The following is a 24,716-nucleotide window of genomic DNA, read 5'->3' as shown; positions in this document are numbered from 1 at the left end:
AACTATATGAACTAGAATAAAGAGTATATTAATTAAAGTTGTTAAACACTATTTATTACGAAGGTAATAGCTAGGTCTAATGATCACCTTGATCTGGAGATAGGTATATAGAGTGATTATTAACTAGATTGACTTGAGGTATAATCATAAGGATTACACCTGCTTTATATACCCTAATCAGGCGATGGAATCGCTTAATTAGGTATATAGGGCACACAAATGATTGAGTAATTCGGAGGAGTGCTAGGATTAGTCCTATAGGGTTACACTATACAGTGAATTCCGTGACACTATTATATAGTTATTAGATAAGTATATAATATTATTATTAATAAACTAAAGAATTCTATAATAAAAGAGATAATATTACAAATGATTATTAAGGTAATAAAGAATATTATGGAATTAAATAAATTAATTCTAATACTCTTAATATTTAAAGTATATTTATGAATAATCGACCTTGATCTATTAATATTTATAATCTTATAATAATAGATTATAATTAAAAAAATAATGAATGAAATCAACAAGTTATAAATAACAAGACAAATATCAAATATATTGAATTAATATAACAAATCATTTATAATAATATTATATAATTTGTCTATTAACTTAAAGATTTGAATATAAAAAGAATATAAAAGTTGAACAGATCCGTACTACTTATTAGAAATAAAAGATGGGATATATATTATATAACTAATGAATAGCCTAATGGAGTTTTATATTATTTAAGTTAAATTATATATATATAAAAAAACCAACCTTAGAATCAATTTTATAAAGAACCCATTAAACCAACACAAATAATAAAATTAATACAACCTAATCAATTTATTGAGATTATATAAGAGGTATAATTAATACAAATAATATAAAACATATTATAAAAGAAAAGAAGAACAACTTTATTAAAAGTTAACAAAATTAAATCAATCACTTTATTAATTATTATATGAAACAGAAATAAAAAGAAAACCCTTTTGAATTTATTCAAAAACCCTTAGTTCCTATAATTATCAACTTTTTAAATCATGATTTCTATATTAATAATCTTCTTTATAAACAAAAATATTAATTATATTAAATCTAAAGAACAAGTATTAAATTTAGTACTTTATTTCTCAAATAATATTAAGTATACAAACTGTTTTATAATATTTATTAATAATTTAATATCAACGATTTTTATTGAATTAAAACAAAAGAAGATTGATAATTTAATAAAAAATAATATTTTTTAGTTTGTAAAGATTATAAATATATTTGAAAAAATAAGAATATTTAACTTATAGTTTATTAACAAAATAAAAAATAAGGGAATTAATAAGATATTCCTAAAATCTTGATTAGTAGTATAAATATAAAAGAATCAAGGAAAAAGTACTGTTTTAATATAGTTATCTATAATATAATATATTAATTAAAGGTAACTTTTGATCTATTTTATATTATATAAATTATTAATCTTAAAATAGAAGATATTAATTTTTTTAATAAATATATTCAATAATAGATCAATAATTTAAAAAAAGACCTACAATTTGTTCCATTTGATATAAATTCTTTAAAACTAATTGTATTTATTAATGTATTCTTTATTAATAATAAAGATTTATCCTCCTAGATTAAATATATTATCGTTTTAATGAATAAGTATAATAAAGTTAATATTATTTATTAATTATTCATTGAATATAAGAAAGTTATTAAAAATATACTAATATTAAAACTCTACATTATAATTTTAGGTTTTGATATTAATATAATAATTAAAGATATAATCAATAAAATCTTTCCGAACTATAAGATCCTATTAGTTATATATATCAACTCTAAATCATTTTATAATTGTTTTACGAAACTCGAAACTATTAACAAAAAGAAATTAATAATTGATATAATAACAATCCAAGAGATATGTAAGAAATAAAAGATTATGAAAATCAAATAGAATAATAAAGATTCTAACCTTGTAAATGTAATAACTAAATTCAAGCTGTATTAAGCTTTAAAAAACCTAATTAATAATAATATTATAAAGATTAAGATTATAAAATGAATTGAAAAAGACTAAAAGGATAGGTGGTTATATAGGTAAAAGAGGTATTAATTAGAAGAATACGATCCAGTAACTTTAAAGAATTGTTAGTGTTGGGATAAAGATTATATGATTACACTAACATTAATATTAGTGTTTTTCAATATTATAGCAATACATTTCGTAGCCCTAACTTTTAAAACCTCAAGTAATATAATAATAGTATGAATCATAATACTATATTGACTTCACCATCCTCATGATAATACCAACAGATATAATAGTAATAATAAGATATAATAATAAAAACAAATATAATAATAATAAAGAAATAAAAAGAAAAATTAGGTAGTAGGATTTTTATAAAAGTAATGTAAATAGAAATAATCGGGAATATTAACAAAGTTTTGAAATATTATTTTTCTTTTAAATATTAATTATAAAGCTTGAAAATCAAGCTTTACAATTACTATATAAAAAAAGCTCAAAATATTTACAAAATAATTATTTAGATTTAAATAATTCTTAATAATTTATTTCACTATATATTACATTCAATAAATACTATTATTTAATAAATAAATGAAATTAAATAATTTCAAATAATTTTTCAAATTCTTAAATCCGAAATAAATATTTCATTATATATCATATTCGATAAATACATTATTTTATATTATTTATCAAATAAATGTTGCTTAATAATTGAAATAAAGTGATCCGAACGCACCCTAAGCTTGACAGTTATCTCTAATATTCAGCTTAAAATCCAGCTCGGATTCAGGAGTACCACTATATTATGGTGGACCATTATATAGTCAATCATCCAATGCAGTACTTTAGCTGATAAGTCTACACGAGGCTCAACATTTACTTCGGCCATTTTCATTGCACCACACCATTATTCGGTTTGAATTTTTAGCAAAATTCTTACATTCAAAATTTCATTCTATTCGTACGTCTAAATCAAATTCAAACAATGAATCTATAATAGACCCGCATTCAGAATCTATACATTTCCAACTCCTAGCTCGATCTCAATCGTGAAGCAGCAATGTCAAATTATACCTCCATTCTTCTTAGCTTCTTCGATACGCTTCGCCATCTTCTGTAGATGCTCCACCCTATGGTTAATGCCGCGCGCATTGAAATGGAGTATCAAGCCTTGATACGTCCTCTCCATATTCTTTTTTGCAATTTCAAACATTTGCTCCTCATATTCCTCAATAGCCTGCTTCAAACTACCTTCCAGATCAACCTCGAAATTATCTTTCTGCCTTATAAGAGCATGCGTAAGCAGCATGGCATCATTCAAAGCAACGTTGACCCCAACACCCGCAAATGGTGTCATCAAATGAGCTGCATCTCCGATAAGTATGACACCTGAACGACTTGGCCAGTTGAAACCAACTGGAAGCATATACAATGATCGAACGATAAGGCTATCAGTTGCCTCGGAAAGAAGTCTTTTCAAGTCATCATGTACATCTCCAAAGTACTGTTCCGTGAGTTGTTTGCGGGCCTCCATGGGATTTCCCCAGTCGATACCGCAATCCTTGATCCAATTCTCGGGCTTGCGTACCCCGGCGTAGACTCGAATACCATCATAGCCATTCCGTTGACAGATTATACCGCGACCTTCATCAAACATGAAGAAGCTACCTTTGCCGACATAATCAGAAAGCCATTGCTTGTTCCCTGAAACGTTGCGAGCGGTCATTTCGACCATGCTAATCCCGGAGTACTCGGGAAACTGCGCCGAGACAAGAGGTCGAACTTTTGACCAGGCACCATCAGCTCCAATAACAAGATGAAATCCTTCTTCAACGCGGTCTGCAAAGTGAAGATCAAATTGGACGGGATTGCTCTCGCTTGGCTTGACGCTAACAATCTTACTGTTCCAACGAATGGAGTCTGGCTCAACGGAGTCCAGAAGAATGTCACGAAGTCTGGCACGATCAATCTCTGGGCGATCTCTAGCTTGACGGATAGAATCACTCTCGTCGTCACTATTGTTTTCATCCCAAGCAATAGTACCATCAGCCTTTACCAGCTTCATGGAGTCCGCATCTGGCAAAGAGTGTTTCTGAAAATCTTCCATGAGACCAGCTTCGCGAAGAGCGCGTTGGCCCATATCAGCGTGGAGGTCGATTATGCCACCTTGTGAACGAGCATCTCGGTTGGCGTCTAGCTCGAAGATTGTGCACTTGATTCCGTTGTGTTGAAGTAGACGAGCCAAAGTTAGACCGCCAGGTCCGGCACCGGCTATGGCAATTTTGGGGCCTGGCATGATAAATTCTTACTTTCTGTGCTGATTGACGAAACTTTGTGGAAATCAGTTAAGCGTTTTGAAAGAAGTCAGTGGAGATCTGATGATGAAGATTATGATGATGATGATGATGATGATGATGATGAATATTTGCAAGATACCCGTGAGAGGCACATTCAACTCCTTATATGTCAATACATTCTCCACCGACAGCCATGTAGTTCCACTTCGAGATTCCATCACGAAATGGAAGGGGCAGCGAACACGCAAAATGCATTTTTGAACCCGTCTGTCAAAGGTCAACATATTAGTACTTCTGAAGAGGCTTCATCTTGCGAATTGGACTTTTTAGCGACGGGTAGGTGTTTACCTTGCGATGAAACCCCCCAAGCACTGAGAAGACTTCTGATTTGCTGTCGCGCAATATACGACTGCTGTGAGAAATTGAGGCTGAACCTACGCTAATCAATTTAAGGTGTGTTGCGCCACAATATGAAGCCACTAATATCGGACTCTCCGTGGATTCATGCCGACTCCCTCCACGAAGTTTGATGTTCGCAGAACTTGAGAATTGATGCACTCTTGAATCAATCTTTGGCTAATTGCGAAAACAAAGTGGTATCGAAACCATTTCGACAAAGACGCGGCAAACGACCATGGTCGGTGTACCAACAAGTAACAGGTGTGATAACTGTCGGATAAGGAAGAAGAAGGTTGATACGTATTCCAACTCGAATTGTGTTACTCTATGTTATAATTGAACTAACACGTGAGAAACAAAGTGTGGAGAGCAGCGTCCATCTTGCGCAGAATGCATTCGTAGTGGTTGGGACTGCCCGGGATACCCACCCCGTTGGAAATTCGTGAACGAAGCGCCTAGATTAAAACGATTGTATTCTAGGAGGAAATACATCTTCGAATGCAGTACTATAAGCCCAGATGCTATGGCACCGGAGACGACCATTCTTAGTTCCATAGAATCTGATTCGAATTGGATTCTTTCGGAGAAGCTTGAAGTAGCTGGAGTCCCTCTAGAAATTCCTCGATTTCACGGGAACAATCCCCTGGCTACTAAATTGATGTACTGCTTGGGATGCAAAGTGAAAGGGAATCTAGTACCTCTTTGGCTGATTGGATCATTTTTCCAATATATACCTGATCGTTTGGGTCACAACATCGCTCTCGATGACGCCATAACTTGCGTTTGCAGTCTGTATTGCGACACGTCTTCGGATGAATATACCAAATCGAAAGCCATCTACAGAAATTATATTCGAGCCTTATCTTCATTACAAAAGTGTTTAGTCGAAGAACGTCTCCGTTTTCAACCGGAAACACTGTGTGCTTCTCTTTTATTGCAGATGTGCGAAGTGAGTATTAATATTGCACATGTATATTTGTTATGAGTGACTAATGCGCAAACAGCTTCTTGTGAATGTTGATAAACACAAATGGATTGATCTCGCTCGTGGAACCTCTCAGCTCATTCAAGCACGGGGGGTTGGTCGATACAAAGATCCATTTGATCTCGAAATGCTAGAATCTCAGCTGAGTTACATTGTATGCCTTCGTACTGACCCGATCAAAAAGAGGAGGGCATCGTTGACAATAGATTTTATACACAGGTCATCCAATCTGCCAAATTCAATGAACACTGCTATCTCCGCCAACCAGAATGGCGGGCACTCCTCGCAACTACATCTAAATGGCCTAGCAATGCGATCACCTTGAAAGAGCTCAAATCTCTGGAATTAAGGACCCAGCTTTGTCATCAGCTATTTGAAATACCTAGCGTTCTTATGGCAGCTTCGTCGTCTTTTCAGAATTCCGGTGGATTTTTGGCAGGATCTCATCCTGTTATCATGGATAATATTCTTGAAATTTGTTCTGAGATGAAAGCATGGCTAAGTCGCGAAGTAGAGCCTCACATTTTTCCCAATCCATGCAATACGACTAGAACTACAGTTGAATATTCGGATCCAATTGCAGGTGTCGTAGACTGCGTGACCAATACAACACTTCTGACACTCGACAAAGTGATCTGTTCATTATATCACGGAAGCATAGCAACACACGCAGTTGATACATTCGATGACCCGGAGATCGTAGCGAGGTGGTATCGCCGAGCACTAGTGGCGTATGATTTCGTGCAAGGCGAGTCAAGATTTGTCGCTAAACCTCTAGAAATTGGGTTGCGACAGTTACAATCATCTAGTCCGAAGCCACTCCCGTTGATGAAATCATGAAGTTTGGATATTATTGTGGGCCCTTTCAGGCATCCTGTGCTCTTTCATATTATACGTATTGAGAGTCCTTAAATCCACAATATATGGCTATTCGCAACGCTTGAATGAAGAGATTCATCTTTAGAGTGATCGACGAGCTCGGCCACCAGTACCAGGCTTCCTCGAAAAGCAGTGGCCGCAGACTATAATTTTTTTCATTCAGTGCGATTGGCCAAAGGAAAAATTGCACTATCATCCATACCATAGCACACCTCGTGGGATCATGCATCCACCGGTCCAGAGGAACGGGTAGTTACCAAGGCGAAGTCTATGGTACACGAAACGAATGCACATCAAAATATGACCCTATCACGCCTTTTGGATCACTGGATCCAAGAGCATAGCTGAAGTCCGACGAAGAGATACTAAGAGTATACTTCCACATCATCAGACTACTCTGCTTGATCAATGAGGCGAAACTCGAGGCCAGCTCGCGCATGGAATCGAAATGTTGTCAAGGATCACTTAGTATAATTCCGAGCAAAATGGAATTGGTCCATGAGATTCACCTCAATATTATCCACAGCTTAGTTCAATGTTTAAGTATTTTCAGAGACGAGATAAGCACCGAAAAACATAAAGTTCCGGATGATGTTTTCAATTGGGCAACAATCTTGGTTACAAGGGATGAAAAGATCAGTAGCACTCGATGTATCTTCATCATGGGTGAAGAGGATTTTGTGTTTCACTCTTGTGCGAATGTCGATTTGATAGCATATAAAGGATTGGGATACTGTAGCGAAAAACGAGGTTATCAGATGAAATAGAGAATGAAATGCATTTGCGAATAAAAAAACAAAATAGGCTATTGACCGAGATAGTAAAGTATGAAATAGTAATAGAGCTGGCAATCCTGCTATCACCCCGCAAATCATGTTAAAAGCATCAAACGACCCAACTCCCTCCCTACTCCTCAAAAATAAACCCCGTAGATAAAAATGTAACTCATCATTCCGGTAAAAAAGAATTCGGCACACCAAATTGAAAATATATCACCAGTTTGGGATCAAAAGAAGGACATATATTTGCTCTTCCCAGAAACAAAAACCACTACAGGCCATCTGGTAAATCTGCAATCTCTCTCAATAAAGTCGTAATTCCGATTAGAATGTTATTCCAAAGCCGAAGTATGATACCTCTCGCTAAAACAAAATTAGAATATAGATACCCATTTGATTAGTTGAATCATTTATATTCTCGTCTGAAAATCATTGGTGGGGTGAAAATGCTATCATGGTGGTAAATGAATTGAGCGTATTGATGTTTTCAAACAGGAAAATAGATGAGGATACACCCGTAGATATATCTGCGCTATCTTTCAACTCGTTTGTTTCGTCGAGACGAGGATCTACATCTATGAAGGTGTTGTATCCCTGGAAGATGGTTAATACAACGTTTGTAAATCAAATGAATTTTGCAAACATGCGGAAATATTATCCGCCCATTGATTAGAAAATTGGGCGAGACCTGTGCTAAGAAGTTACTCTTTGATCAGGAGGCACAACTAGTCGATAATAAGAGTGCTTGATTTTATCAATAAAAACTCTGTGATATAGCCACTAGATTTAGATCAGTCCAATAGGTTGTATTTCAAGATGGACGTCTTTGTACCAACCATAATGTCTGAATATGTCGTCTATATATAGACTTTAATTGAGTTTAAGTGATTCAAAAAAATGCAAAGCATTGTTCTACTCAGTCTGCTTTGATTCCGAGGTCCAACTGTCAATTTTCTATTTAAAAGTGGTAAACCAGACCACGACACAGTTCCTCTCAGAATAATCCTTCGTCGATTTTGCGCACATATGGAAAGTTTCCAAACACAACTCAAGCATAAAGTAAAGCGTGTTCTCACAAAGGTCAACACGCGGCCCTGTCTATCCTTTCAGAGAATTCACGAAGCCATCTCAGGTGTCAATTTTACTCTTTCGCGGAACCGACATCTCTATTCTTCAGCAAACATCCAGCACCACGCAAAAATCAAACCGAGACTCTTGATCGAGGACGGTATCAAGGCTGTGAGACTGAACACCCAGAACCATGACCATAGGTATTTCGTTTGAACTCATGTCATCTGATCTGAGGCTATTGCGACTTGCAAGGCATTCAAGCTAATGGAAAGAAATGCGAAAATGAACAAGATTGGGCCGTAAAGTCTATTAAAAAATCACTATAATGGCCTCCCATCTGCTCGTACTGAACCTGCGAAATAAAACTGGTGTGTAAAGATTGAGACGCGACAGTTTCAATTCGCCGTAGTGATAGCGTGGCGAGACTTTCGAATCTTGTACGTCATCAAAGAACGACATGAATTGACAGAAGTCGTTACAATTGATATCATCTGAAATCAATCGACGTCGATCATCTTGGGCTATGAGGAAATACGACTTGTGCTGGATGAGCGACCAATATGTTCTCAAAAACCCCTAGCGCAGCCTTCCAGAGATCATCCGGAGCATCAGTGAAAGACGTCTGTAAGAATTCGTACGATAGCAAATAACTTGGCAATGATTTAATAAGGAGTCGATCGTGCCACTAAACGAGGTGTAGTCGTGCATGCTCAGAAATATGTATTTCAAATCCCTTCACAGGTTGACGACGCAAAGAGCAAATTTTGCCTCTTGGCTTGGAAGGGCTTGACACAAGCCATAAGCTTTTTGCTCTTTCCTTAAGTTCCGATGCCCATAATTCGCCCTGGAGAAACCCTCTTAACGCTTTCTCGTTGCTGAGTTTTATCCATGGATCACCTGGAGATCAAGCTTCATTTTGTTATTTTGGTCGAGCTCCAAAACGTTGCACAGCTGGTGCTCTTTTGGAAATGGAGGTAGCTCTCGAATGAAGTTGAAGCCATCAGTAAACAAAATCAAGAACGAACAGTAAGAGTGATTGTCATGGAAAAGAAGAGCAAGTAAACGTTTTACTAAGGCACATAAGTCGTAGAATTCATTTTCACTTGCATGTATGATGTAGTGTTAAAAGGGCTGAACTTTCGGATCGAACCCCAATGCCAACGCTTGTCAGAGGCTGTGAACATATCAAAATATTACGGTGATACCAGCTGAATGTGAATGGATATTTTTATCCATAGACACATGGTAGATAATTGACGCCGCACAATTCTTTCGGGTGGACAGAGTTGACCCTTCGTGTAGTTAATACCTATAAAGCAGTTCATTGATAATTAATGTAAGATTTTAAACTTATCTCGCACGCGGCACCACGTATGAACGTACCAGAATAGCAGTGTCCAACGTCTAGGTTTATAATACGAGTGTTCCTTGAGTTTCTATCGTATTCTACCATATTCTAATAAGTTGTGAGTCGATATTTGTATGAAATGTTGACAATTTCAATTCCAATTCCAACTGAATCTGCAGTTACTAGCACCGAACTGATGACTAAGAAAGAAACACCCACAATACTTAGCGATGCCATCATCTCCCATGTAATAATTCGCAATACCCCTTTATAGAATGGAACCAGTTCTCTCTTATATAGAATAGGGAGTGTGTATTATACATATCTGGAATCCGGACCAACATGACATTGCTACTTCCACATATTCCACCACTGCAGGCTACAGCTACCTCTTATTTCTATCAATTGTAAAACACTTCAATGCTCGATCTTTCTCTAGCGACTTAATAAATTAAGAAATGAAAGTTCAAACTATATTTCACACAGCCTTTAATTCGAATACCAGGGATACCCAGTGTCTCAGGCCGTCCCGAACTACAGAAGGCTTGATATACAAAGTTTAATTCTACACAATGATGTGGCATTGGGGATACATACAAATAAGGAGAGGAATCGGAACATACATGGAGTCCGAGATATTTCTCCTCTCCGGATATCATTTTGTTGCGGGATTGACAGTGTTCATATATCCCAGTGGTCATTGAACTCTAATCATCGAACGGCGTTCTACCCAACAACTTTGGCCATTCAACCGCTTGTTCGAAGTTTAATATCTCAGGCAAGTGCCCGTTTCTGTGAAAGACACCGCATGTTATTCGCCGGCAAGCATCTCAAGTACGCTGTCATTTCTTGCATGGCTTCTAATGCCAAAGTAAACAAGAAGTGTTAATTTCCGATTAGAATTTGGACGATTGCTCAAGAGAAAATACTACACACGAAAGTTAGTGTGTACTACCTATTTATGATTACTTTGCCATGATATGCCAATATCTGGGCGCCTTTGAGGATTTCCAGTCGTGAAATCTGCGTCTGAAATAATCGATTATCCCCTCACAGATGATTGTGTTTCTTCTGTCGACTTCTCTTCTATCACACTTGCTGTTGTCAACTTGCTGTCTCCGTGCTCTCTAGCTCCTTCGGTATGATGTCGACCGTAGATATCGCGAAATGCATTGATTACGTACACAAACTCGACAATTCTTAACTGCCGTGTATGATCTGTCACTCGATTTGCAATCATTATGCTTTGAGAGATTTCCAGCAATACGATGTACTGAAAACGAAGCCGAAACAAGAGAAAGTGATTTCAATGGCCAAAGCTAAAATCGCATAGTCACACTGCCTGCTAATTGCGGTGGACATTTCGGCAAGTGTGTTTCTTCCAACTACCGATACTGTGCTTTTGTGTAGAAAAATGTCCCGTGATACATTATTTTTCCAATCTTCCCCACACAACTTCGTCCTCTACTTCACCCACAACCCGTCACACCATGGACGCATAAAACCTGACCCATGCTCGGAATCGATTACCCGTTTACATACGGTGCAATTTCGGCAGCTCATACTCGCATCGAGCTCAATCTTTGGGAGGATTCGCGGGTGCTTTACGATCGAATATGTTACTTTACGATGGAGGCGCTCTGCTTATGCCGCACATACACGTGTACGAACGAGGAGGTCTTCACTGCGGCGCATACGATCGTTTGGCTTTGCATTCATGGCACTCGGTGCACCAATGAAGGATATACTCATCCCGTTCTTTTTGCTTTAGTGAAGACCATTCCCGTTGCTATTTGCCGATAGCGTTGAGTCTTACTCAAATGACAAAGCTAACAGCGGCCGTTGAGGAATGATCCGAGCATAAAGTCACTCAACATGATGATTTCAAGCAATTTCCAACCACCAAAACCACCAAAACCACCAAAACCATGAATGACATTTGATCTTTTATCATTTGTCTCCAGATTGAACGGAAAAAATACTCGGCAATTGCATCTGAGGTTCACGTCTCTACTGACGCCTCTCACGTTCACTAGTCCGATTTCAGCCATGCCTTCATTCGCAACGTCAAGACTTTGACGTTTCTGTAATTGCCTAGAAGTATGAGAATGGTAACCCAATCGAATTACGGCATGATATTGTGGCATGTGCTTGTTCACCGTCGCTTATCATCATACCTCATATAATGCTCCCTCCCTCAAGCAACGGGTAGTGTAAAATCCACGGTTTGCTTCTCTATCTCCCTTCCATATCGTCCTAACACCATACTCTACACCGCATATAGTGGACTCTCCTACAGCAGTGCTACCTCTATACACAATCCACGTCTTGCACCTTCGTCGTTGGACCCGAATCTTTTTCAACATTGATGTGCTCCACAATATTGGCTTTCTACTCCGCACTTGGTAAATTACTATCAAAGGCCTCTCCTGTCATTATTTATGCTCGGTTGTAAATCGAAACCTATCATTAAATCTCACCTTACTGTTCTCTGCCTACATATCACACCACGAACAAAATGATCGCCGATACGCTTTTGAATTTGACCATTCGGCATTGGCCTTCATTGTTGATTGTTACAATTGCCATCTATCTTGCTACGAACCGGTTCAATCGTGGCCTGAACAAATATCCAGGTCCGACTCTTGCTTCCTTCACAGATTGGTGGAGGTTCTATGATGTGTATAAGCGTCGTCCTGAAGTCACACATCAAAAGCTACATGCTAAGCATGGAGATATCGTCCGTCTTGGGCCCAATACCCTCTCCTTTGCAGACCCAAAAGCTTTGAAAACTATTTATGGATTGAACAAAGGCTTTGTAAAGGTATTGAGAAGTATCGATTCACTAGGTCAGATCGTACACTAACACATTGCAGTCCGCATTCTACCCTGTTCAGCAATCTGTATCCAATGGCCATGCACTCCCATCACTTTTTAGCACTACATCCGAACCATTTCATGCACAACTCAGACGTTCAGTCAATGCTGCATTTAGCATGTCATCTCTTGTACAATACGAGCCACTCGTCACTCGTACGACTGAAATCTTCTTGTCTCGTACTGCCGATCTTTTTACTTCACCAAGTAGCCAATCTTCTTGTGATTTTGCAAAATGGCTACAGTTTTATGCTTTTGATGTCATTGGTGAAATGACCTATTCAAAACGTCATGGTTTCCTTGAAGAAAATCGAGATGTCGATGGTATAATATCTTACCTAGCAAAGCTCTTCGACTATGTTGCCCCCATCGGTCAAATGCCGATTCTCGATCGGTTCTTCCTCAAGAATCCTATTTACCTACTCGCTGCGAAACATGGCCTTGTAGATGCCACATTTCCTGTTGCCAAATTCGCAGTACAACGTGTGCGAGAAAGATACTCAAAAACAGACGGAAATGAGACATTACCTACTTTTAACGCAGAAGTCAAAACAAAAAATTCACAACCAGATTTATTGTCGAAATTTATACAAGCAAAACACGACAGACCTGAGTTCATGACAGATCAACTCGTTATGACGATGGCTGTTTCCATGGCATTTGCGGGATCAGATACCACGGCGATTTCTCTTAGTGCTGTGTTCTATTATTTGTTAAAGAACGAAGGCTGTATGCAAAAGCTGATGCGCGAACTTGATGAGAAGGCCAGGGAAGGATATTTTGCGGACGGAGAAACGGGCTTAGTTAGTTGGGCAGAAAGTCAAGGACTACCCTATCTGGACGCTTGTATCAAAGAAGCTTTCCGCTTACATCCAGCACCGGGCCTACCGCTCGAGAGAGTGGTACCAGAACAAGGGATAGAGATTGCGGGGGAGTGGGTGAAGGGTGGTACCATTGTAGGTTGTAGTGCGTGGGTGATTCATCACAGGAGAGAAATATTTGGAGATGATGTAGAGGTTTTCAAGCCGGAAAGATGGTTGATAGACGAGGGATTGGATAGGGAAAGAGAGGAGAAAAGAATCAAGGAGATGAATGGAGCGATGTTGATGTTTGGAATGGGCGCGAGGTCTTGCATTGGAAGGAATATCAGTCTTTTGGAGATTTATAAGTTGGTGCCGAGTTTCTTGAGGAGGTTTGAGGTGAGTTCTTACCCACTTTTCTTCTTGCAGATCGTGAAGAAATGTAGGAACCAGGCGCGAAAAGAGGCGCGGTAAATGGCATGGTTAGGACACCTACTGACATCATATTTCATCCTTCAGATCGCACTTGAACATCCCGAGCAAGAATGGACCTTGCGCAATTCCTGGTTCGTACGTCAACTAGATTTCCGAACCACGTTCCGCAATCGAGAGCTCGTGCAGCCTTGCGCGTAGGTTTCTGATAATATATTATACGTAATTCGTACACACACTTGGCAGTGGAACATAGACGTTTGAGTGATATAATATCCTTTTGAGCGTTTTGTACCAGAAGTGTCAGGTACGGTACCTGCATACATGAATTGCTGGAACTTTAATTTTAAATTTTAAATGAAATAACAAGTTGGAATCACCAAAAATGAAATTCCGTACATCACAAGATGAATGCGGAAGAAAGTAGGAAATTATCAAGGAAATAGTCTTCAGTTGACCTAGATTATTTTCAGGTCCATAGACCTATTGGCCTACCTTACCGACTACCCAATTGTCACTAGCCAATTGTCCATATGAGAACGAAAACGTTGAAGAGTGATTTCTCATCAGTATTCATCGACCCGAGACACTTGCGTTACATCCAAATGAATCAGGTCAGGTAGATAGCCAACACGTGACTGCGGCACAGCTGCAGGTACCCCGCCAATCCTTCCCAGCCCATTTGTCAATATGACACTGGCGTAAGCCCAACCTCGTCTTACATTTCGTTTGTATTTGTACAACATCGTATTTTTGTTGGTATGACAGAGACGGTGTGGTGCTGTACCAGGTGTTGCGAGAGAGCGTGGTTATGATGGATTGGTTATGTGATGCGCTGGTGTTGGAGATGGAGATGGAGATGGGATTGTTTACCTGGTAGTTATTCATAGCTACCTACCCAGGTGCGTCTAAGTAGAAGGTGGGAGGGCGTCTTTTTCGTGGCTGTGCATGTGACTTGACTTTCTTTTTTCTTTTGGATTCAAAAATAGAAATTTCTTTACTGTCTGATAAATTCAAGTTTATGGCATTCATGCATATGAGTACCTACCTATCCAAAGGAAATAATATTTACTGCGGATATTCCTGGCGCAGCATCAAAATATATTGAAAGATTACCAAGTTGAACCAATTGATCTCAAAGTGCTTGTTGTGGTCTGAGTGGCGCGGCGGCACGGTACCTGAACCTGAATGTCCGGGGAATTAAGCACTCAGATTATCAGACAGGGGGTTACATGCGGGCGAAGTCACGCATCACCTGGTTGGGTGCGAGTGAATGGGGGAATGGGGGTTGAATTTGTTTTGGGAAATAAATAACTGTTTGTAAGTGTTTGTAAGGCTGAGTACGGAGGATCCATAATTACGGGACTTTCCCCAGGAGAGGAGGGCATGTGGTTGAGGAAAGAAAAACCTTTGGTATAAAGTTTGGGATTCCTCGTTTGGAGATTTTTTGTTTTCTCATACTACTTCAACATCCACTTCTTTAATATCAAGTCGTCCCTTACTACTCACCACCACTTCAATCATAAGTTCCTTTGGTAACTTTCACATATCAAAACGATATCTTTCTTCATTTAGTCGTCAATAATTCAATCAATTCAACTCAAATCGCAAAAATGCCAAAATCTTTGATCTCCCTTTTCGCTCTTGTCTCCTCTGCCATGGCAGTTGAGAGATCCGTCGTCGTCGGTGGTAGTGGACTGACTTTCGTTCCCAATGCCTTGACTGTTCAAGTGGGTGATACGTGAGTCATTCCGCACACACTCTCTTTATCAAATATACTAAACACCTTGCCACAGTGTCAAGTTCCAGTTCTTCGGCAAGCACAGCGTCGCACAGAGCACTTACGATAGCCCATGTGTTCCTTCCGACCATGCTCCAATCTTCTCTGGTGTTATCTCTGGCCCAGAGCCGTCTTCCAATGATCCTGTGTGTATTTCTCTTCCTATATGATAAACCAATGCTAATCATGATTTCCTGCTAGACTCCTGACTTCATCATGGACACCCACGTCAACGGTACCTTATGGCTCTACTGCTCCGTTTCCGACCACTGTCAAAAAGGCATGTCTATGGAAATCATCGTCGGCAATAACCCTGATGAGTCTCAAACCCTCGACAACTATCAGGTCGCCGCCGCCAAGGTTGCCAAAGCCGTTGCACCAGATACTGTTGAAGGTGGAACCGTTGGTCCTCAATCGGGCCGAACTACCGATACCAATGGAAGTTCTTCTGCTTCTGCATCCTCAACTGGTTCCGTCACTGCTCTCTCTGGTAATACCACTGCCACTACCACTGCTTTATCAACCACTTTCACCAGCAAGGCTTCCACAGTCACTGCTACCAAATCCGGAGAGAGCGGTTCCGCTTCTGCTACTGGTTCCGCGGCTAGTGTTACTGCTAGCGGCGCTGCGAGCAAACAAGCTGCTGCGCTTGGTTTTGCAGGTATCGCTGGTGGTTTGGCTTTGATGATCTAAATGATCGTCAACATTAGATAGATATCTTTGATATTTTCATAGAATATTCACCCATATCTTGGGGGAGTTTATGATGATTCAAAAGTTCATTCATTCATCGATCGAGATGATATGATATGTTATATGATTATGAATTGCATGCAGGGTGGATGCATCGCTTAATGATACATGATAATGGGAGTTTTGGCGTTGATGATGCATACATAGGTGCGTACATACATCTCATTAGAGGATAATGGGTGGTGGAGATGTAGTTAATGCAAAGCGAATTCTTAATGGTTCATGCAAATGATTTGTTTCTTGAGATAACTGTGAAGATTTGTGTTGAGTTCGTGAAATTGTGTGATTGAGATACTGGCTTTATGAGTAACAACTTAAGCTTGGTCTTGCGCTTTGTAGAGTTCAACAAATATTGATAGAGCATATTCAAGTACCTACTTCCACTCACGTTCACATAACTTACTAGGTAACTATATCTCCAACCCGCTCCCAATCTCAAAGTACAATCCAAAGATAAGAATAACTCCCCAATCATAAAATCCCTTCAAGATCACCCCCAAAATAAGACACAAACCTCAACCTCCCTAAGCATGAAGAATCTCCATCCAAATAAATACCTACCTATAGGTAATTAATAGTGAATACTTAACAGTGAGTAAAAATGAACCATCTGTATACATAAGTATCACTCTATCAATAGGTAGGTACCTATCCAATCGATATAAACACAATCATTTATGATAATACTAGTATGAAAATGTTAACGAAGACTCTGGGTGATGGAATAGAGATTTATTTGGATTATTGAGTTTAGATGGGTTGATTTTTTTTGGGTTCTGGGGGTGGGGAAGTTGGAAGTTGAGATGGAGGATGGATGATGAAGGTAGAAGAGAAGTTATGAGTTGTGTGAAGAAAGAGGAATGAAGATGGGATTTGATAGGGTATCTGGGTATTGCTTTTGTGAAGTGGGAGAAGAGATAATAACTCGAGAATTTTTATGGGGAGAAAATAGATGTGGGTTTTGATATTTGGTTTGTATTGTTATTGATGGATATTATGAGGAAGTGAGAGGGAGTGGTAGGTAGAAGTTAATGCTTTTTGTATAGGTATTTATTCATTTATTTATATGAGATGATTGAGGTATTCATCGAAGTATTTTATTAGGTTTAAGAGTAGTTTGAATATATAAATTCGATGAGATTTTATTAAATAATGTATTCATTTTAATATTTGATTTCGGATTTCTGTTTGAATATTAAATTATAGATTTTATTAAATAATTTTATTTTTACTATTTTGAATATATTAAATAGAGTTAAGGATTTAATTTTCAAAAATTGTTTTAAATAATTTGTTAAATAATTTAGCTATTTATATAAAAGTAGATTAAAAACAATAACGTAGTTTATTAGTGAACAGATTATATGTTATGGGAGCTACCTCTAGAGTTATGTAGAAGTGTCTAGAGATCTCTCGAGGTGGTTTAGACTAAACTTCAAGTAGGAATTCAATAAGGTTGTAATTAATTATAATTCTTATAACTATAATAATGAAATTAATGATTATTCTTGAGCATAAAGCTTTATATTATAATAAAACCCATTCCCTATATAGACCTTTATATTGAAGTCGACCAACAAATCGATCAACAAATCGATTGATAAGTCGATTGGCTTTTAATCATATAACATTTGTTCTGTAATTCCTATTATCCTAGTTTGTCCTTTTATCCTGAAGCTAATCCCCTGGGATATTATTAATCCTAATGAAGCCTTCTTGCTTATTATATTCTATCTTTCCTAAAACCTACTGTCCTGGAAACTATATTTTAGATTTCTAGGGTATCCTATGACTAATACTATATATATGCCTAAGGCTCTCCTTAAATGCCTAATGTCCCCTGATATATTACAGCTGAATCACTGAGGCCTATAATACCATTATAGTCTATAAGTCAGTGATTCTACAGCCTGTTACTAATCCGTTGTAACATTATATTAGTAAACGAATCATCTTATTTTATATATAAAATTCGTTTATATATAATTGTATACTTTCTTTATATAATAATATAATTTAAAGAAATTTGAAAATATTGAAATTTAATTATATAGATATCATAAAAATCTAATTATTTATTAAATAATTAAATTATTATAATAGTTATTATAAAAATAACTTTTTTGTAACAGAAATCGTAACAATTTCTACTTTTTTTAAAATATAATAGAGATATTTATAAAAAAACTAGATTTATAAAAAGCTAATCTTTTATTATTATTAAAAATTCTTTTCTTTTTTTAAAATAATGATTAATTATTAAAATAAGAATATTAAAAAAGACCTAATTTTAGTGTATTTTCAATTGACTCATTTATTAATATGATCCGCTCACTGATAAACCATGTTAGTTAGAAGAAGCAATTATTGTTTTCAATTATATAAAAAATCCGTGAATTTATAGGCTTTTATAGGCTTTTATAATCTATAACTTTAGTAAATATAATCTAAAACTCTAATAAGTATAATCTAAAGCTTTAAGTTTTTCTTTAAATTAAAGTTTAGATTTAATTTCGATTAGATAAAGTTATTTTTATATTTGTTTTAATTGAAATTAAACTATTCCTATATTTACTTATTTCATGATTCGAATAGTAATAATGAGTTAAAATTCGGATTTCTTTATATAAAGATATATGTATACTATATATATATAATTTTATTTTATTTCTATAGATTTTATATTGAAATCTATGTATAAATAGAAAAACGAAATACAGGAATTCGTTTTTTTAAAAGTAGAAAATGTTATTACAAAATCTATTATAATAAAAAAAGACGGATTATTTAGCGAATTCTGACTGGAATTGATATCCAAACGAGCCCTTAGATATTGTATTTCTTTGATATCAATCGGTCTTGGCATTAAGGAGGAGGCTATTGAGTTAGGAAGTGGTTGTATGTTTACTGTGTCTTGTTGGAGCGGTATAGGTAGCTTATGTGAGGATTCGTGCTAAGGTTGATGGCGGGAGGGGGGTTGGATGGATTTGTGATGATCTTGTGATTTGGGGGGTTGATACTGAAGTCTCGATTGTATTGCTAGGAGCGTCGATTTATATTTTACATTGGTGTTCATGAACCTCTCAGCAAGCTCCTCCCTACCTAAAGTGGATATCAGCAAACCCATCACCGACCTATCACATTTTCCCCCTCTCCTCCACAATCCCGTCCCATATCCAGAGCGAATTTCACCCCCCACTCATCTTCTCTTCCTCTCCTATCTCACCCCCAAAAATCAATCTTCAAAGAAAAGGAACAAAAAACACACTTGGAATTCTCTGCGCCAGCTATTATTTCCAATACTAACAAATAATTCCGTGGGCGACGAACTTGCGACAGCTATGATCTCCGATACAAACAAGTTCGCCTTACGGAGCAGAGGGGCTAACCACTTCACCACCCACCGTGGATTTTTGTTATGAGGGCGTTTGGCTTTGACGTTTTGTATTTGGGGGATTTGGGGGGAGAAAGGGAGGGATTCACTGTTGGGTTTTGGCTTGGGAGGAGAAAGGGAGGGATTCACTGTTGGGTTTTGGCTTGGGAGGTATTGGGGGAAGAGTGATTAGCTGAACTGGAATGGAGTGCGAAATAATGCTTTTGAAAGTAAGAAAACTACTGGGTATTAGATTGTATTATTTAGATATATGGCATGACTTTTGATCAGAAATGAATCCATTTAGATAGGTGGATATAAGGGTCAATCATGTCCAGATATGCAACACAGGAAGTTGCAATTACTGATAGGAGATTAATGAACGTTGCATCCAAGAAAGACAAAATAGCGACTGCTGAACAGGCACGGGAAGTGTGTGCCATCAGAATCACGAAACTTAGGGTTCGTCTTATGGAATTTTAGGATGAGCCTGTGGTATGCTACTTGTGGATGTGCAACATGATGACTTGAGAACTTCATATGGTAATTGGCTTGAAGTACATAACTAGTTCCGATCGCTAGTACCAATAGAGTAGCCCGGTCTGAAATCTGAGCTAAAAATATGAATTTTAATTTGACGTCCGGCAGACTTGTTAGTATGAATCCTGTGTTTTAATCTTTCAGATATGCAACAAAAAAATTGGAAAGTCAGATTGGGATATAGCTTTATGTGAGTTCTGTATTTTATCAGAATAGTTGAAGAATACTTTCTAAGCTGTGAATTCGATATTAGGAATTTTAGGCCGGGTTAATAGAGGGAATGGATCATGTAATGGGAATATGCGTTTAGGAGTATGGGTTTGTTGGGCTCGTTTGTATAGACTTTTCGAGGATGTTCACCAGGATAATGAGGTTCATACTGACAGGTCTTCTAAGGTTACTACCCATCTAAATTGTGGATCCTGGTACATATTTCAATGATAAATTATATTACATGAGAGTTCAACGTCGGCTGAGTGGAAAGTCAGATTTTTATTTGAAGAACACCGGGTGCGAATATAATCTCTCCTCGCTTTTATCGATTGGATTTCTAGAAATACAAAGTTTAATCATGAGGATATATAGTGATGGTGTTTATTACGACATCTTCTTAGATTCGCCAAGATACTCAAGCGAGCTTTCCACAGAAGCTAAAGAAGAGATGACAGCGGGAAATTATGTCAAGGAGAAGGACTTTGCTTGGCTCGCTAGTACAGGATAAGGTCCAGCTTATATGCAGACTACTTGTCAAATATAGTTTTGAAGGGTGAATTGTGGAGTTTTGGGCAAAGTATACCTATTGAGACAATAGCATAAAAGCAATTGACTGTTTTCAAGAACTTTTCCCTAGATATTTCGAATATTCAAGGAGAGACAAGCTGAGAAAAATATGCAACGAAAGAACTAAAAAGGAGTGAATTATACGAAAGAAATTGCGAGGAACTCCAGAAGTAATTTCTACTCAAAGGAAGAAAGTATCACAGTATTTTCAAAGTCATTCTTCTCAACCAAAAGCAGGAATATGGGTGGTAATGATGAAAGAACAAGAATTTCTTATTCATGATAACACTATTATAGATCATCATCTGCCCTCAAGCGCCACCCTTTGAGTGCCAAGTTAATGAGAATGTTCTCTATAGAAGGACTTTTAAGTAATCATCCTAGACCACAATGGCTATGCGGAAGAGTCAAGCCTACAGAATAGTGTTGAGCTTGTATCCCGCAATACCTACATGATACTGAACGGGCCCGGCAATTTGGTCGTAGAATGATACGCCGTCTCTCGGATAAGCTAGCCTGAGATAGTTAGACTAGACTAAAATCATAGTCTCGGGCTATCCAGGCACAAAAGTAGTAACTGGCGGCTCAGTAATAATCCTGATATGCACAACAACACTCTAAGAATTCTTCGAGTATCGTTGGAATAAATATCGATTTTCATTTCAGAAACATAGCGACCCTTCTCAAATGGTTCCGATTAAAAGGCTCGGTTGATAATCAAGATGCGGGACTTCTTCCAATACATATCGCCATCAAACTTATATTCATACTCTGATTGCGAACAAATCCACAATTCTGCCTCTTTCGAACCCGCATGCTTCATGTAATCTGACGAGATGAACACCACTACTACCCTTACCTCAGTGCAACTTCTTTATGATGATGTGGAGAGAGTATTTCATGCTAAGAAGAAGTATCGGCCACGGAACAGCCCCAATTTATGATTTTTGGAGGTCAAACGCCATAAATCAACGATTTTTCGCATTGATGTATGAGTAAAGATCTATGAAATACTCAAAGACGCTCTCTATCAAAATCAACGACATCAAAGACTTAACGGATATACGTTACATCACTGATTTAAAGTTCATCATCCCAGAAATTTCTATATCCGATACACAATGATGTTTCATTTTAGTACCGCTCATGCTTTGTGGCCTATGAAGGATCGATGTGATTTTCACAATCAGCTAGTGCTGACTTCCATCTACGTATGCCTTTTCATTTGGACCTGTGGAATCTAGATACCGGCCTGCATCAAGAATTGTTCATCATTATTCCCTTACCAATTTGACTATTATCGACAGCATTTCCTAGAACGATCATCAGGTGTACCGGGGATTTTTACATACTTCTCCTGCAAAATTGACCAGCAAAGAGCCGCACGCACCATTTTGTATTCGCTACGTCTTTCGAGCTGTAAAAAATGGTAAAGTGTAACGAGAGAACCTAGAGAGAGCTTGGGACGATCCTTCTTGGGTATCAAGTACAGCTTCATCTTCTATATCTTCCTCAACGGCATCACCTTTTGGAAGTGGTTCAGCCACTGTCGCATCCTCGACTTCTTCTTCAAGTAATGTATCATCAGAAACAGATTCAGCATCCTCGTCATCATCATCGAGTACAGGAATTTCCACTGGTGCCAAAGCTGGTATAGATATCGGAGTTATCCTCGGCGTTCTACTCATCGCAGCGGGAACGTTTCTGTTATTCAGAAGATTCGGAAGACGTCCTCGAGGATTGCAGCCTGTTCCTATAGCTGATGTTGATGGGCCAACGCAATATTACGAGAAGCCTCCTGGCGATGAACCCTATAATGCTCCTCCTTATGTCACAGAAGCTCCAGAGACAACGGTATATCAACAAGGGGGAGAATTACATGGCAACGATATATCTTACGAGTTACCCGGAAGTACGGCCGCTGGGAGATAATGAGAAGAACGGAGACGAGAGTTCTAAATTTTGGAATGTGGACTGTATGTCTCGATGCAGTGTCGGTGAATGATACACATTCATTAGTCCGAGTTTTGACGTGACAATATATTACACAAGTCGTCAAAAATATAGAATGATGAATACGAGGAAACATACCTCGAGGGGTAGGCCAATGGGTGATTGTACGAGAAGAGGCATACGTGCTTTCCCTGGAGACAAGCGATCATTCAAATCTGGGCGCTTCAATTATGTTCTGATGTATATGTATACCAGTCATACTTCTTAACCATAAAGAATAAGATTAATCGAATGTAGCGACAAATACTTAAGGTTGTGGGGAAGAAAGAACTAAATGTATACTGATATGATAACATTGATACACATGCGAGTTGAGGCTTGACAAAATCTTTGGCGTTGAGGAAATAAAGAGTATATAATCAGAAATATAAGCCCCTGAAACTAGACGAGAAAATTTGTAAGGGAAGAAGACTAAACAGAATGAAAAGGGAAGACGCTGGTTTTTGGGGTATTTCGCAAATGTCGATGTGAATCATATGATAGAATTTGGTCAAATTGGAAAGCAGAAAAACTCCTGCGTGTGATTGTAATATACATTTCCATGATAGGCTACTTGTGTTTCAAAATGAAGTCATATGATTCGACTACTCCTTACTAATGTCAAAGTTGTATGCACCAGTGGGTATACAGACTTATGGAATGCTCAACAGGAAAAGTAAGAGTTCTAGAATGTTAGGGTTGTAATGTGAAAGAAGGACGAAGTTCTTATTATGCTATGTAGAAGCTATTTATATGTACCTCGGTACTCTGGTGCGCTAGTATTAGCGTACCATAGAACCTCTTTACCGCACCCCCCTCAATTTTTGATTCTTTTATTTTAAAATTAATAATTTTTCAATATTATATTATTTATTAATAAAATTCTAATCATTTATTAATAAATAATAACTAAATCTTGAAAAAATTATTTTTCAATATTTTACAATAACGTAACGTATGGGGAACTCGGACATATGGGGAACTCGGACACTTTTAGCCCATCACCAACTTGAAACCGCAATAACTTTTATTATGCATACCCAATCACCTTCTACATCTGCTCAAATTGAAGAGAAGCTTCAAAAGGCTATAATTTCACTTCAATTGAAAGAATTTAAATCAATTAGAAAGGCTGCAGAGCATTTTGAAGTCCCTAAGTCTACCCTAGCTGATAGGCTGGCTGGGAAGAAAACACGTTCCCAAACCCACGAAATGGCTCAAATTCTTTCAAACGCAGAAGAAAATACTCTTGTACGATGGATTTCACGACTTACCATCACTGGATTCCCTGCTACACCTATGTTGGTGAAGGAAATGGCCGACGAAATTCGTCTTCGACGCGTTCGGGTCGCATCATCTCGAAATCCTACCTCGACAGAAATTCCACCTATAGGCCACGAATGGATCTATAGATTCCAAAAACGACATCCAGAACTTAAAACATGCTATTCACGTCAATTAGAGTCTAATCGGGCTAAAGAAGCAACTCCGGAGAATATTCAGGCTTGGTTTGACGCGTTTCGCACGCGTCTCATTAAGCGAAAGTATGAATTAGATGATATGTATAATATGGATGAAACCGGATTTGGA

At 37.7% G+C, this 24,716-nt stretch overlaps 5 protein-coding genes across 5 annotated transcripts; 4 read left to right on the top strand and 1 right to left on the bottom strand.

The window, feature by feature from the left end:
• Nucleotides 1-3,104: 3,104 nt before the first annotated feature.
• EAF01_010830 (uncharacterized protein) lies at nucleotides 3,105-4,337 on the bottom strand (the record flags this gene model as incomplete). The annotated part of the gene is made up of 1 exon (XM_038919087.1): nucleotides 3,105-4,337. The coding sequence occupies one exon, from the start codon at nucleotides 4,335-4,337 to the stop codon at nucleotides 3,105-3,107; it is 1,233 nt and encodes a 410-aa protein (XP_038765370.1).
• Nucleotides 4,338-4,972: 635 nt separating this feature from the next.
• On the top strand, nucleotides 4,973-6,562 carry EAF01_010829 (uncharacterized protein; the record flags this gene model as incomplete). Its single annotated transcript, XM_038919086.1, has 4 exons — nucleotides 4,973-5,029; nucleotides 5,099-5,686; nucleotides 5,742-5,876; nucleotides 5,942-6,562. The coding sequence occupies 4 exons, from the start codon at nucleotides 4,973-4,975 to the stop codon at nucleotides 6,560-6,562; spliced, it is 1,401 nt and encodes a 466-aa protein (XP_038765369.1).
• Nucleotides 6,563-11,298: 4,736 nt separating this feature from the next.
• Nucleotides 11,299-14,990, top strand: EAF01_010828 (uncharacterized protein). The gene is made up of 3 exons (XM_038919085.1): nucleotides 11,299-12,623; nucleotides 12,676-13,875; nucleotides 13,996-14,990. The coding sequence occupies exons 1-3, from the start codon at nucleotides 12,318-12,320 to the stop codon at nucleotides 14,107-14,109; spliced, it is 1,620 nt and encodes a 539-aa protein (XP_038765368.1). The 5' UTR covers nucleotides 11,299-12,317; the 3' UTR covers nucleotides 14,110-14,990.
• A 531-nt stretch (nucleotides 14,991-15,521) lies between these two features.
• EAF01_010827 (uncharacterized protein) lies at nucleotides 15,522-16,381 on the top strand (the record flags this gene model as incomplete). Its single annotated transcript, XM_038919084.1, has 3 exons — nucleotides 15,522-15,649; nucleotides 15,705-15,834; nucleotides 15,890-16,381. The coding sequence occupies 3 exons, from the start codon at nucleotides 15,522-15,524 to the stop codon at nucleotides 16,379-16,381; spliced, it is 750 nt and encodes a 249-aa protein (XP_038765367.1).
• Nucleotides 16,382-22,255: 5,874 nt separating this feature from the next.
• EAF01_010826 (uncharacterized protein) lies at nucleotides 22,256-23,066 on the top strand (the record flags this gene model as incomplete). The annotated part of the gene is made up of 2 exons (XM_038919083.1): nucleotides 22,256-22,345; nucleotides 22,590-23,066. The coding sequence occupies 2 exons, from the start codon at nucleotides 22,256-22,258 to the stop codon at nucleotides 23,064-23,066; spliced, it is 567 nt and encodes a 188-aa protein (XP_038765366.1).
• Between the last annotated feature and the right edge of the window lie 1,650 nt (nucleotides 23,067-24,716).

This window comes from Botrytis porri (genome assembly GCF_014898465.1).
Source record: "Botrytis porri strain MUCL 3234 chromosome Unknown BPOR_018, whole genome shotgun sequence".
NCBI lineage: Eukaryota > Fungi > Ascomycota > Leotiomycetes > Helotiales > Sclerotiniaceae > Botrytis > Botrytis porri.
The sequence above is the reverse complement of the archived record's forward strand: the minus strand, read 5'-3'. Positions and strand labels throughout refer to the sequence as shown.